The following is a 13,748-nucleotide window of genomic DNA, read 5'->3' as shown; positions in this document are numbered from 1 at the left end:
GGGGCGGGGCCAGACGGCAAGGTGAATTTTTACCTCTTGGAAGCGTGCAAACCAGGAGACGGTTGGGAGTTCAGTTTATGCAACCTTCCTAAGGCCGACGCTCTATCCACTAAGCCAAACCAGTCAGGGCTCTTCTCCTCTCTTCTTTTTCCCTGGTGGTTCTCAACCTTCCTAATGCTGCGACCCTTTAATACAGTTCCTCATGTTGTGGTGACCCCCAATTTCATTGTTACAAATTGAACATAATTAAAGCATAGTGATTAATCACAAAAACAATATGTAATTATATATGTGTTTTCCGATGGTCTTAGGCGACCCCTGTGAAAGGGTCGTTCAACCCCCAAAGGGGTCTCGACCCACAGGTTGAGAACCGCTGTTCTAAGGGTTTTAAGGGTGGAGATCTTAGGGGAGGTCCCAGGGGAAGATCTCAATAGAATATTGGACAGCTTTCCAGTCATGTCCTTTCTGGGTCAGGGTCTCCACTGATTGGTCGGCATCAGGAGAGGGGGTCATTAGTCAATGTAGCTGGTCCTGAGGTCAGCCATAGCTAGTTTTGCTGCTTTTCTGGGCCTGGAGCTGAAATACAACTAAGGCCTATATTATCTCTAGGGAAGAAAGATCAGGTTTCCAAACCCATGACCAGCCATATGCTCGGGAGGAAAGGTCACTCTGGGACAAGGTCACCCTGGGGAGGAGGTCCCACCCTGTAGTTGTCCTTTGCTAGGCATCCAGGGCTTTCCGCCCTAGTGACCTTCTGTACCTGACCCATCGTCCTTGCTCTTCTCACATCTGTCTACTGCCTACCACAAATAGTCATTGCTTGAATGTTGAAAGAAACAAATGAACAGTGATTAGAATATGAGGAAGACTACCTAATCCAAGAAGCTATGGGAATTTAACAAAATGGAAAGCAACAGCCCACTGGAAAATGCACACACCTAGCCCAGGGTTTTAATCCAAATTCAAATATTTGCAACTTCTGGATGTTAAACACATAACTGTGCTCAATTTCATTATGAATGATGATAACTTCCCTCGTAATGCTGCCTTGAGGATAAAGTGAGAATGCAATTAAGACACTTACCAGGCTCTCAATAGATGATCAGTATTGTTACTATTCCAAGTTTTTCAGATAAAATGATAGTAAACCAACCTATGTATTGGACTCGAACATAAAGACAACACACAAAACAATATTTTTCTCATTAGCCATATTATGGGAAAGCCATATTTAATCCCTCTGAATTCTCAGCCCACATAAATCATTTAAGTAGCACTTCATTAGGAATGGGAAGGCCATTGAGAGAAGCCAGGATACTTCCAATCAAATTTTCCATCATCTGCCATCTGGCTTGATGAGTTGCACTTCCAATGTGAGGTGTCAGAGTGACATTCTTCAACTTCAACAAAGGATGATCTCTGAAATACAGATGGGGAAGACTATAGGAGGCTTATAGCATACTCTAAATTACACCTAGGTATGACCACCATTCATCTAACCCTAGTATGAGGAACCTTACATTTTGTGGTGCAAAACACATATTCTAACTGCATCCAGGCCATTAGCACATAACAGCACAACATGCATGGTGGATTAAGTGGTAGATCAATGGGCCCACAAGACAGAATAGGGCATTAGGGTCACAGGTGCTGGTCCTGGGTCATAGGACAAGCAGAATGCACCTTTGATAAGGAGTGGCATCCAGAGGGGAACTAGCAGATTAGAGGGAGTTCTCTCCCAGGAAGAAGGCAAAGGATGAGAGTCAGCCTGGAAAGATGAGGTTTTTAGTGAAGTGGGTCAGGCAAGCTAAACATAACGATGGATAGCACTAGAACCCAGCATCGGGAAAGGGCTGTAACCTGACCCACCAGTGACTCCTGACTATTTTAATAGACAGAGGCCATAGTAGCCATGTGACCATCCAAGCTATTGAGGTTCAAGGGGCACACACTTGGGCTCTATGGACCCCCAAACCTACGGAAGTTCTTTGGGGGCACTTGTCACAATGACTGCCCCAGTCCCCAGGACTGACCCACTGAAGGCATATCCTGAAGTATAGCTGGCAGGGATAAGAACTCTTCTGAAAACACGTGTCCTCCCCACAGGCAGGCGGTGGGCCCTGCTATCTGACAGCACATGTTAGAAAACACAGAGTGACTGTCTTTGTCCTAACTCAGTGGTCGGCAAACTCATTAGTCAACAGAGCCAAATATCAACAGTACAACGATTGAAATTTCTTTTGAGAGCCAATTTTTTTAAACTTAAACTATATAGGTAGGTACATTGTTATTAACTTAATTAGGGTACTCCTAAGGCTTAGGAAGAGCCACACTCAAGGGGCCAAAGAGCCGCATGTGGCTCGAGAGCCACAGTTTGCAGACCACGGTCCTAACTGATTTGGAACCCAGAGATAACTGACTCATGACCAATTGTAACACCTGTCCATAATAATATCTGGGGTGCAGGCCAGAGCCAATTTTTTGTTTGTTTTGCTAATCCTCATCCGAGGGTGTATTTTTTTCTATTGGGTTTTAGAGAGAGTGGAACAGAGGGAGGGGGAGAGAGAGAGAGAGAGAGAAACATCAATGTGAGAGAGACACATTGATTGGTTACCTCCTACATGTGCCCCAACTAAAGCTGGGGGTCAAGCCTGCAACCCAGGTTACGTGCCCTTAACTGGGAATCAAACCCACAACCCTTCAGTGCATGAGCCGATGCTCTACCACTGAGTCACACAAGCCAGGGTGAGGCCAGAGCCAATTTTGTTGAGAAAGCATAGAAAATACCTCTGTAATTGTTATTGATTTGTTATGTGATGAAATTGAATTATACCATAACCATATTGTGATATGGTGTAACACTAGCATTGTTGATAGAATTTAACTACCTCATGCAAATAAGTCATATGATAATACTGATATTATTGATCAATTGTATTGGGAGATTGAGTTAAAGCCCCCTCAGAATATGATACCAATGGGAAATGACTGGCCCAAAGAAAAACTAGATTTAGCTAAATAGCAGCTAATTTATTCACTAATAGTACCGCATAAGTTCATCATAAGTTACAAATAGTGATAGATCAATGGGCAAACAAACTACTACAAAAATACAAAAATGCATGTAATGGCTTTATAGGATGGGTTAGTTGTTGCTTAAATCTATCCCTGCCCCAAACTGGCTCTTCCAAATGTTAGGCATAGTCATACTGATACTCTGGCTGTATCTGTCATATAAAAACTATAATAAATGTAGATGCTTCAATAAATGTGATCATTTTGCTGTAAGACAGCCTAGGTCAAGGATCAGGGAATGGCCCATGTAGTAAAGGATTAACTCAGCAAGCAGGCTTAGAGTGCTCAAACCTGCACACTCCAAAGATAGGCTCCTGGGAGATAACCTTCTGAACGCTTGAGATATACTGCCTATATGAGTGTCACCTTATCCTTGGGACCTGGAGCACAGCAAGATAGTTTATGCTAACAATGGTATTTGTGGTGAATGCCTGTTTTTGCTCACTTGGTATCCCGGCCAACTCTATGTCATTGTAACCTCTGGAGAGGCTGGAGACTAAGTCACAAATGTCAGACATGTGGGCACTCCATGCCTATGTGACCCCTTGACACTGAGGCTTGGGTGTGATGTCAAACACCATTGCTGGAGTAATTACTATCCATACAACTCCACTGAGAGAGGACAACTGGAAGCTCACGCCTCCTTTCTCCTGGACTCCACCTGATACACTGGTTACTTTTGCTGATTTTAATCTGTATCCTTTCACTGTAATAAACTGTAAGTGTGACTATAAAAGAGTTTCTGAGTTCTGTGAGTCTTTCTACCAAATCATTAAGCCTGAAGATAATCTAGGGGGCTCTTTACACTATTGGTGAATGAATTTTTTCTTTTAAAAATAATCTTGTAGTAAATCCTGTGTAAGGCAAAGAATACTTATGCAGTATGATTAAATAATCCTAAAAATCCTTTTTTTACAGTAAGCAACAACAAAATGTCTCCCCCCCCCAAAATCAAGATGAAACCTCAAGTCTGTCTTATAAAGATAATATAGAAATTAGAAATTAATATGGATGTGTAAAGATTAAATTATTCATAAAATAATTGCTGAATCTCGTAGCCACAAAAATCATTCCACATGGGACGCTGGGAGCACCACCTATTGGAATAAATTGAACTTTGGGATATAACCCTGGTAGTTGCCCTGTGACTTGTTAGTGAATCTAATAAAAATCTCATTTTAGCAGACTAGACAGTAGGGGTGATCACATGACTTCTAGGTTTCTGAGTGGACAACTATCTAAAATGTTCATGCTTCTTAATTTATATTGGAATTACTTATTGTTCTGGATTAGTGGTGCTTAAACATTTGTTCTCAGGATCTCTTTGCACTCTTAGAAATTGAAAACCCCAAAGAACATTTGTTTATGTGGGGCCTATCAACATTTACTGTATTATAAGTTAAAACTGGAAAACATTAATACATACAATAATACAGAAGCACACATTCCGTTAGCTGTCAGAGTGTCATTACATATCCATGTGTCAATAGTACACTTGTGAAAAATATAAGTGGAAAGTAAATCACGTTTGACAGTATTACGAATATAGTTTTGACTTCCCCCCTAGAAGGGTGTCAAGACCACCTTTTCAGAACCTCTATAATGCCATTCAGCTGATAGGAATTTGCTTAGTGGATAGATATCAAAGTTGGAGGAATCAATGTGAGCTTAAAGACTAACAGCATCAAGTTTCAAAATAAATGACAGAATCAGGGCTGTAGTCCTAACCGCCTGGATCGTTGGAGGTGTGGAAGCAGGGGCCAGACCATCTGCAGAACTGGACAGGTCCCCAGAGGCCGGTAGGCCCCTCCAGCCAAGACCCTACAGTTCCGTGACAACACAGCTTCAAAAGCCAGAGCGGTGATTGTCTGAGGACCCCACCTCTCCATTTGGAAAGGACTCTAGATTACTGTCTGGCTTCCTTACCTGGGCAGGGGCTCTGGGTACGACACATCCAGTGCTGCTGCTCCAATGACTCCAGTCTGAAGAGCTTCCACCAGGGCATCCTGATCGACTAACAGGCCTGAGTTAACGACACAAGTCCTCTCCGATGACCACAGTGAGCCAGTGCTCAGGAAAGACACGCTGGTCACATTAGCTGCTATGCCACATGCATCCTGACCCTGTCCAAGGTCTGACAAAGAGACCGTGAACTTCATTCTGCTGATTCCCTGTTGGACATTGTGAGCCTACCAGGGGCCATGCAGTGTGCTAAGCCCACACTGACAGAGTTGCACCAAACCCTCCAATAACCCGCAGAGTCCATACTCATTTGACAGGCAAGGAAGCCAAGTCTCCTCGATACCAACTGGCTCATTTCACCACACCACCTCCCCAAACAGTCCCCAGATACCCGTTTTATATTCACACTAAAAAACTAAACACCACAAGTGTGACCTATAACTGGCTACAAACACATACAGCACCACAAAAATGTCAAATAACTAAACTAGCACTAAATTACTTTCTTAAAGTGAAGGCTCAGAAAATTCATCCTCCTACATTTTGCTTAATTACACCTAGAAGATCAAACTGTGATGTCCCCACCCCAAGTAGATGCCTGAACTTAGATTTGGAAACTCCCATACTGCTGTGTTCTCATTTTTTTTTAATACTAATTTGAGGTTCAAAAAGATGTGAAGACAAAAATCAGAAATATTTCTAAATAGAAGCTCACCACCCCACCAGTCTAAGTGGGTTTTTCAGCCACTCAGGGAAAAGGTTGACTAGAAATGCTGAGAGTCCAGCCGGGGGCTTTCCTCCTGCATGGTTTCCTAGCCACACAGACAGCAGGCCGGTACCTCTGCCGATGTTGACGAGGATGGCCGTAGGTTTCATCAGCCTCAGCTCCCTCCTCCCGATCAGCCGCTGGGTTTGGGGTGTCAGGCTCATGGCCAACATCACAAAGTCTGATCGCTGAAGGAGGTCATCCAGCCTCTCACAGTAAGTGGCCCCAACAGCTTCCTCCTCCTCTGATTTCCTATGAGAACAAGGAGGAAAAATCACCTTCTCTAGTGAGAAATTCATCAAGATGTGTCAGGAAGGACTTTCTGAGGGGAGCCGGGGACTCAGCCCTGGAAACCCCCTGGGCACCTGGCTTCTCAGAGCCGAGCCCTCAGTGTCTGCAGGATTTCACATCAGACCCACAGCTCCTTGAGACCAGGACCTTCTTCTAGTGCATCTTTGAACCCTCAGAGTCTGGTACAAGCCTGATCGTGCATCAGACATGCTTTAAGTCATGTCAGAGCATCACTGAATGTGGGCAAACACATGGCAGTTTCCAGAAAAACAAACAAAATAAAAACAAAACAGGAGAGTGCCTGGGTGTGCTGTCTGTTAAACAGGAGCGAGGACCCAAGGGTCAGATGTAGGCAAGACTGTGTTTTGACTTCAGTTCAATCTGAATTCCTGCTTTGGCCACTCCAAACAGCTACTTAATTCCTCAACAGAAATGCCAAGCTTCAGGAGGTCACAGCATCCCAGGTAGCCACCACTGCCATACAAATATGAAAAATAAAATTATACGAACCTGTCCTAACCTGTCTTAGCTGGGGACAGTTGGAGGAAAGATGAATGGCCAACCCACCCAGCTCCCTCCTCAATGCTCTGTCCACAGCACTCACCTTGTCCTGGAGAAGTCTGGCCTCTGCCTTTGCCCTCTCATCACACTGAAAGTTGTTTCCATTTGTCTTGGTGCAATTCCCAGTTCATTGTGCAGTGATTGAAAAGGGGGATGGCCCTAACCGGTTTAGCTCAGTGGATAGAGCATCGGCCTGGGGACTGATGGGTCCCAGGTTCGATTTCAGTCAAGGGCATGTACCTTGGTTGCGGGCACATCCCCAATAGGAGGCGTGCAGGAGGCAGCTGATCGATGTTTCTCTCTCATTGATGTTTCTAACTCTCTATCCCTCTCCCTTCCTCTCTGTAAAAAAAAAATCAATAAAATATATTAAAAAAGAAAAGAAAAGAAAAGGGGGATGGGCTTGCCCCGGCTGGTGTGGCTCAGTTGGTTGGGCATCATCCCATTTGATTGCCAGTTCGATTCCCATCCAGGTTGCAGGCTTGATCCCCATTAGTGGGCATGCAGGGGGCAGCCTATCAATATTTCTCTCATCAATGTTTCTCTCTCCCTCTCCCTTCCTCACTGTCTAAAAAAAAAATCCAGCCCTAGCCGGTTTTGCTCAATGGATAGAGCCTGCAAACTGAAAGGTCTCAGGTTCGATTCTGGTCAAGGGCACATGTCCAGGTTGTGGGCTTGATCCCCAGTGGGGGACTTGCAGGAGGCAGCCGATCCATGATTCTCTCTCATCATAGATGTTTCTATCTCTCTCTCCCTCTTCCTTCCTCTCTGAAATCAATAAAAACATATTTTTAAAAAATGCATACAAATATTTAAAAATAAATAAATAATATTAACTCCTTTAAAAAAGAAAAGAGAAAGGGGATGAACTCTGATATAAAACCTCCCAGCTCACTGTGCCGCCATGAATTTCTCATCAGCCAGAATTCCATTCCATGTGGAATTCCAGTCATGGAAAGCCACTGGAAGGTGGTGAACAATGGCCACCCTCTGGCTGATTTGCAGGGGGGACTGGGCATTCAAGAGCAGGCCATCAGCCCCTTAGGGTATGCGTAGCTGAAGTGAGAGACAACTTGGGTTGGTTGGAGGGTTGTTTGGAGACGCATCAATAGGACTGAGTGTTGGGCTGAAGGAAATGGCTTTCAGATTGAATAAGTGAGTGGGTGAGCATATAGCTCAGTACTAAAGGAACCAGTCAAATTGCTCAGTGGTTATGGACTGCATCTCCCATGATCAAAAATCACTGGAGAAGTAATAATAATAAAATAACAATTATAGGTGAGTTAAAATCTCTTTCTGGTGAATTTTTTTAATGGAAACAAGTCACAGTCACATTTCTAGGTAATCGTAATAATACCATGATCTCTTTCTGGACAATCAATCCCACTTTCTGGAAGAAAGAGTAGGGAGTCTTATGAAACATGGGGAGTCATACATCCAAGCCACATTCAAGGCAGTGATGGTGTACGTTCTGTTCCGTTCACCTCAAGTCCACTCTGAATCTCACCTGCGTTTCCTGTTGTGGTACAGAATGTTCATTTCAAATGCCCGGGCCCGCTGAGCGACCTTGTAACCAATACTGCCCATGCCGATAATCCCCAGGGTGGACCCCGTCACTTCCTGGCCCAGCCAGTTTGTGGAAAAGTTCTTTGTATCTGGTGAGGTGGCCAACTGGTGACCTAAGATACATGAGAAGACAGTGGAGAGTAGAGATGTTACCACACAGAAACCCACAACCCTTCCTGGGACCTTTTGCCAAAGTCACAAGGGTATAAGATGCTGGTGGCAGACCATGGCTGTCATGCATTTTTATGTGACAGCTAACAAACGTTTCTGCAGGGAATCAAAGGGAACAAATGGCAGTGTCCTCATAGCAAAACCAGCACTTCCTGGTGGAATGCTTTAAAAGAGAAATTCTTTTCACATCAAGGAAGAATTTTTGGTTAAAATTGTTTTTGGGCCCAGTGGTTGAGCATCAACCTATGAACCAGGAGGTCACAGTTCAATTCCTGGTCAGGGAACATGCCCGGGTTGCAGGCTCGATCCCCAGGGGGGCCATGCAGGAAACAGCCGATCAATGATTCTCTCTCATCATTGATGTTTCTAGCTCTCTCTCTGTCTCCCTTCCTTTCTGAAATCAATAAAAAATATTTTTAAAAAAAGAAAAAACTTGATTTTGGGGTGTGTGTGATTGTATATGTGTGACTATGTGTGTATGGCTGCGTGTATGTGTGACTGTGTGTACATGTGTAACTGTGTGTGTGGGACTGTGTACATGTGTGAGTGTGTATGGTTGTGTGTATATGTGTGACTGTATATGTTTGTAACTGTGTGTGGGACTGTGAGTATGTGTGGGTGACTGCATATGTATGTGTGTGAATCAGCATCAGAAACAGAAAGAGACTACATCTTGCTTCTCTCTCTTCAACCCCTTCACAAAAAGCTCCATCAGGAGGCTGGGCGAGTGTTGAGCTGCTACCCTGCCTTTCCTGGGGATGCCTACAGAGATATCCAGTGTGTGGACAGATGGGATTCTGTCTACTCACATGGAGGCCTTCACCCCCTGGCGGCATGCTGATCAGTCAGTGAATGACCCCCTGGCATTTCCCAGTGGTGCTGAATTAGCGCGCACACACACACACTTCCCACCTGTTATGTGAGTGAGAAGCATTTGGTGGGGCTGCCAGCAGACAGACTGCTGAACTACTTGTGCCTGGGACTGGGCCTGGGCACTAAGTGGGCTGCAAATGACCAGGAGGGGCTCCAAATACCAAGTGCCACCAAGTCCTGGATGCAGTGTAAAGAAATCAGGGTCAGGAAAGGATTTGAAGTTTGAAGGTAAAATTATATTTGTCATCTATAATAATAAAAGCATCATATGCTAATTAGACCGGACAACCTTCCGGATGAAGCCGGGGCTGCAAGGGAAGCCCAGGTCCCGGTTGCCAGAGGGAAGCCGGTGCCAGCAGCTGGGGGAAGAAAGGCCTACTCTTGCACGAATTTCATGCATCGGGCCTCTAGTGTATTAATAAGTGTCTGCCATCTGATCTCTCAGAAAAACCAGCATCTCCAACATGATTTACCTTCCACCACTCTCCGGGCTGCCGCCAGCAGTAAGGCCATCCCCATGTCTGCCGTGGGACTGGAAACAGCCTGCGGTGTGTTGGCCACCTTCACGCCAAAGCTGGCGATGAGCTTCAGGTCCAGGTGGTCTAAACCGGCTCCTGCGTTGGCAACAATCTTCAAGGCGGGCAGGCTCTGCAGGAGCTCCTGATCAATAGCTGGCTTTCTGTTCCAGATATATACAGCCTGGATCTTTGGACCCACTTGTGTTTTATTTTCTAGCAGGTCTTGCACGGTAATGAGATTAAAGTATTTCTGCAACTCTCCAACGTGATCTTTACATATACCAGATGGCCCTTCAAATCCAGACACCAAAACCCCTGGTAGGTCCTGATCCCCCATGGCCTGCAGAAAGACAACCATGATTTCTGCTATCAAAATAGAGTCTGTAAGAGAACAACCCATGTGCTCTCCTGCGACTCTTCAGATTTTCTACATTACAACAAGGCTGCAATTCATTATAAAAGTCAATAGACCCAGAGCTCTGAAGGCACCAGTGTCTCCATCACACCCTCTGAGCTGCCTCCAATGACATCCTCCTGGTAACCATGCATTGGTGTAACCCCGATCCTGGAGTGTGCTTCTAGTGAAGAGAAATGGCGGAGTGATGTGTTGGGAGATCACTGCCTGTCTGCCCTCTCTCAACGCTGGGAGGCAGCCTGTGCAGAGGCCATGACTGAGCTTAGAAGCAGATCTAAGAGGCCTGCCAGCAACTAGGTGAGCCTTGAGATGACTGCAGCCCTGGTCAATACCTTGTTTAATGTTTCATGAAAAACCCTGGGCCGGAACCACTCAGGTAAGACACTCCCGGATTTCTGACCTGAACATCTGGGAGATAACAGATGTTTGCTATTTCTAGCCACTAAAATTTAGGATAATTTGTTATGTGTGCAGCAATAACTACTAAAATTGTCTGTGAACAAAAAGGGGGTTCTATAGAAAGTAATCTCACAGAGTGATTGGGTCATAAACTCCTAACTGGGCAGGTCACTGCAGTAGTCACGGGAAGGCATATAACTTTTTAAGTAAAAGGTTTATCTTTGCCTTACACAAACCCTGTCCATTGTTTTTATGTGTCTAAGTTAACATACCTTTGAAATGCTAGATTAATCCTATTTTTGAGAACCCCTGAAGTGTGACCACCCTCAAGAGGGGCACAGTGTAGTCAACTCCCCTGTAATCCAATCCCCCACTTGCTCTCTCCCACCTTCATTGAATATTCCTTACATTCCCTCCTTGGTTCCAGATGCAAAAAAACCTGAAAACTGTCATTCTGGGGAGCACTTGAGATCTTGCCTCCAGCAATAGTCAGTTTTGTCTCAAATAAACTCTTATAAATATTCTCTACAGGTTTGGAAGTTCTTATGTCGACATGACCTTTTTTTTTTTTTTACTGTGACAATAAAAGATATTTGTTATCTGTCAAATGAATGAAATAAGGTTTTACATTCCTTGTTACTGCTAAAAATAAGATATTTTTGACATTCCATAGGTTTCCTACAAAAGTAAAACCTGTTGTGTTTCAAGAATTGAGGTTAATGAATGCATCTTTGGGTCATGACTAAAAATGTTTAACATCTGTTTAAAGCTGAGAGTGCAATTGGTTTAAAAAATTTTTGGACTTCAAGATAAGATTTTAGTTTACTTTTACAGAGAGGAAGCATGATTCCTGATCACTTTGTATTCAACTTTCCATTAGCATTGGTTAAAGAGCAATGACATACATCCATCACACCATTATTGTCAGTGGTTTTATGTGGAAAAGACTCAAGATTCTCCAAGTGACTCATGGCTGCTCCAAATAATAAGAGGGGCTGAGATTCCCAGTGGAGAGAAATGGAAGTAACAGTGATGGGAGCACCAGGCAGATGCAGGGCTCATGCCTTTCTTGGTCTCTTTCTCTTGCACTGGACTTTAACCATCTCCAATCATGGGCCAGAGTCCAGCAAAGGAGCATGAGGTATTTTATTTGACTGACAATTATCTGATCAGTGCATGAATAGATAAGGGGACCCAAAAGATTAAAATATGCCAAAGGGTTTACAGATTCCTTGACAATTGTGAGGTTTCTTGAGTTACCAGATATCAACAAACCCAATATAACTTAAAACCAATACTATCACAATATATCTCTGCAAAAACAGGTGCTAAGCTCCTAAAATATTGGATTCATGTAAGGGTGTAAACCAGTGGCTCTCAACCTTGGCTGCACATTAGAATCACCTGGGAATCTTTTTAAAATCCTGATTTCTGGGCCTCATCCTCCGGAAATTCTGTTTCTTTGTTATGGCATCCTCCGGAAATTCTGTTTCTTTGTTATGGGGTGGGGCCACAACATTAGTAACAAAGAAACAGAATTTCCGGAGGATGAGACCCAGAAATCAGGATTTTAAAAAGATTCCCAGGTGATTCTAATGTGCAGCCAAGGTTGAGAACCACTGGTGTAAACTATGAACTAAAATATGATGTGGGTACCACAAATTTTATCCATTTAAAGCTTAATGTGCCATTGCCTTAGCAAAATAGTAAACACCTGTCCAAATTTACCTCTAAATTCTGGCAGAGTCCCTGAAGCCACCTTCATCCTGCCTCAAATGAGGCAACGTTGCATTTCCCCAGTTAAATCCTTTAGGGTCCTGCTATGCAGGTCAGGATGGGTTTAGGATTTAAATGCCTGTCACAGGGGAGGTTTGGGGTCAAAGCCACGCCCATGCTTCAGAGCTCCATCCAGTCTTCCGCCCTCGCCACAACAAACTAGGGGCACACTTACCTTTCCAAAGGACTCAAGATCTCAGGGACGCTCTGGTGGAACCCAGTCTCCCAGGCAGGTTCCTCGCAGAGTCAGAGATTACAGTGACTTCCCACCTGCCTAACACACCTTACCCACGTCTCCGCCCCGCTACGTTTAGCCCAACCCCAGTCCCGCCTCTGCCTGGGACAACACACCCCCCGCTAAGCAAGGGTGACAATGCAATTTGATGGGGAAGGAACAATCTTTCCAAAAAACGCTGTGGGACAACTGGATATCCACATGTAAATGAATGAAGTTGGTGTAGCCGGTCAAGTGGAATGAGAAGTTAAAAGAGGAACGTTCTGCCAAGAACAGACAGGCCACGTCAGAACAAAGTGTTGCACGCAAGATTTATTGTTCAGAGGCAGAATTTCCTTGAGGTGATAAATAGTCCATGAGGGCATGGAAAGAACAAGGGAGGGTACACAGCTGCTGGTTGAGAGGGTCTTTGAACAATACTGGAAATTAATAGTTTAATGTATAACTTAGCTCAGATGATCTCATAGGCATGCCTGTTTACCGTTGTCACTTGCTGTACTCCATTGTTACTTGCTGTACTCCCCAATAAAGGCCATGAGAACTTTGGAGGTTTTGCTACTCGCCTGAGCGAGCAGTAGCCCTCTGCTTCTCTAAACTCAATCCTGCTTGCCGAGCTCATCTCAGCGTCACCGTTCACCTGCAGACCACCTGCAGTTGGACACCTAACAACATACACAACAATTAACTCAAAATGATCATAGATCTAAATGTAAGAATTAAAAATATAAGGCTCGCAAGAGTAAACAGGAGTAAACATTCATGAACTTGGTTTCTTAGACATGACACCAAAAGCACAAGCAACGAAGGATAATATAGACACATTGGACTTAATCAAAATGTAATACTTTAGTGCTGCCAAAGATACCAATAAAAAGTGAAAAGGCAATGCACAGAATGGGAGGAAATATTTTCATATATGTCTGGTGAGTCTTACGCGTGAGTTTTTCTGTTCATGAACTGCTTTTGACACGTTTCTGTCTGGGAAGCATGACAGCAAAATGACTAATTTGGGGCCTCCGCGGTGAAGCTCGGTGCGGTCTGACACAGCACAGCCGCTCTGCACCGCGGGGCGGGGCGGGGCGTCCGCAGGCAACCAGACCCCAGGCGACCACCTGACGCTCCTCACTCACAGGCCCCACA

The 13,748-nt window shown here is 44.5% G+C and overlaps 2 protein-coding genes across 3 annotated transcripts in view; both read right to left on the bottom strand.

The window, feature by feature from the left end:
- Positions 1 to 769, bottom strand: part of RBFA (ribosome binding factor A (putative)) — a 16,240-nt gene extending 15,471 nt beyond the window's left edge. The window contains exon 1 of the mRNA XM_005861597.2: positions 761 to 769. Within this exon, the coding sequence (XP_005861659.2) occupies positions 761 to 769 (9 nt within the window). The remainder of the gene's footprint in view (positions 1 to 760) is intronic.
- Positions 770 to 1,205: 436 nt separating this feature from the next.
- LOC102262768 (glyoxylate/hydroxypyruvate reductase B-like) lies at positions 1,206 to 12,626 on the bottom strand. 2 transcript variants are annotated; one of them, XM_014535968.1, is made up of 6 exons: positions 12,549 to 12,626; positions 9,739 to 10,123; positions 8,163 to 8,334; positions 5,877 to 6,055; positions 5,002 to 5,098; positions 1,206 to 1,440 (listed from the first exon to the last, which is right to left on the bottom strand). In XM_014535968.1, exons 2-6 carry the CDS (start codon positions 10,118 to 10,120, stop codon positions 1,263 to 1,265), a joined length of 1,008 nt encoding a protein of 335 aa, XP_014391454.1. In that variant the 5' UTR covers positions 10,121 to 10,123; positions 12,549 to 12,626; the 3' UTR covers positions 1,206 to 1,262. The 2 variants fall into 2 exon arrangements, with proteins under 2 accessions (XP_014391454.1, XP_005861695.1); XM_005861633.2 differs by having other exon boundaries at positions 1,206 to 1,419.
- Positions 12,627 to 13,748: the final 1,122 nt, after the last annotated feature.

Source organism: Myotis brandtii, unplaced genomic scaffold (assembly GCF_000412655.1).
Source record: "Myotis brandtii unplaced genomic scaffold, ASM41265v1 scaffold154, whole genome shotgun sequence".
Taxonomy (NCBI): domain Eukaryota; kingdom Metazoa; phylum Chordata; class Mammalia; order Chiroptera; family Vespertilionidae; genus Myotis; species Myotis brandtii.
Note: the sequence above shows the minus strand (reverse complement) of the source record. Positions and strands in the feature narration are given on the sequence as shown.

Excerpts from the sequence above, each read along its gene's own strand:
- LOC102262768 (XM_014535968.1), bottom strand. The coding sequence starts at position 10,120 with ATGGGGGATCAGGACCTACCAGGGGTTTTGGTGTCTGGATTTGAAGGG. Across the intron at positions 6,056-8,162 it reads TACCACAACAGGAAACGCAG|GAAATCAGAGGAGGAGGAAG; the intron begins GTGAGATTCAGA and ends TTGTTCTCATAG. Across the intron at positions 5,099-5,876 it reads CCTCGTCAACATCGGCAGAG|GCCTGTTAGTCGATCAGGAT; the intron begins GTACCGGCCTGC and ends TCGTTAACTCAG.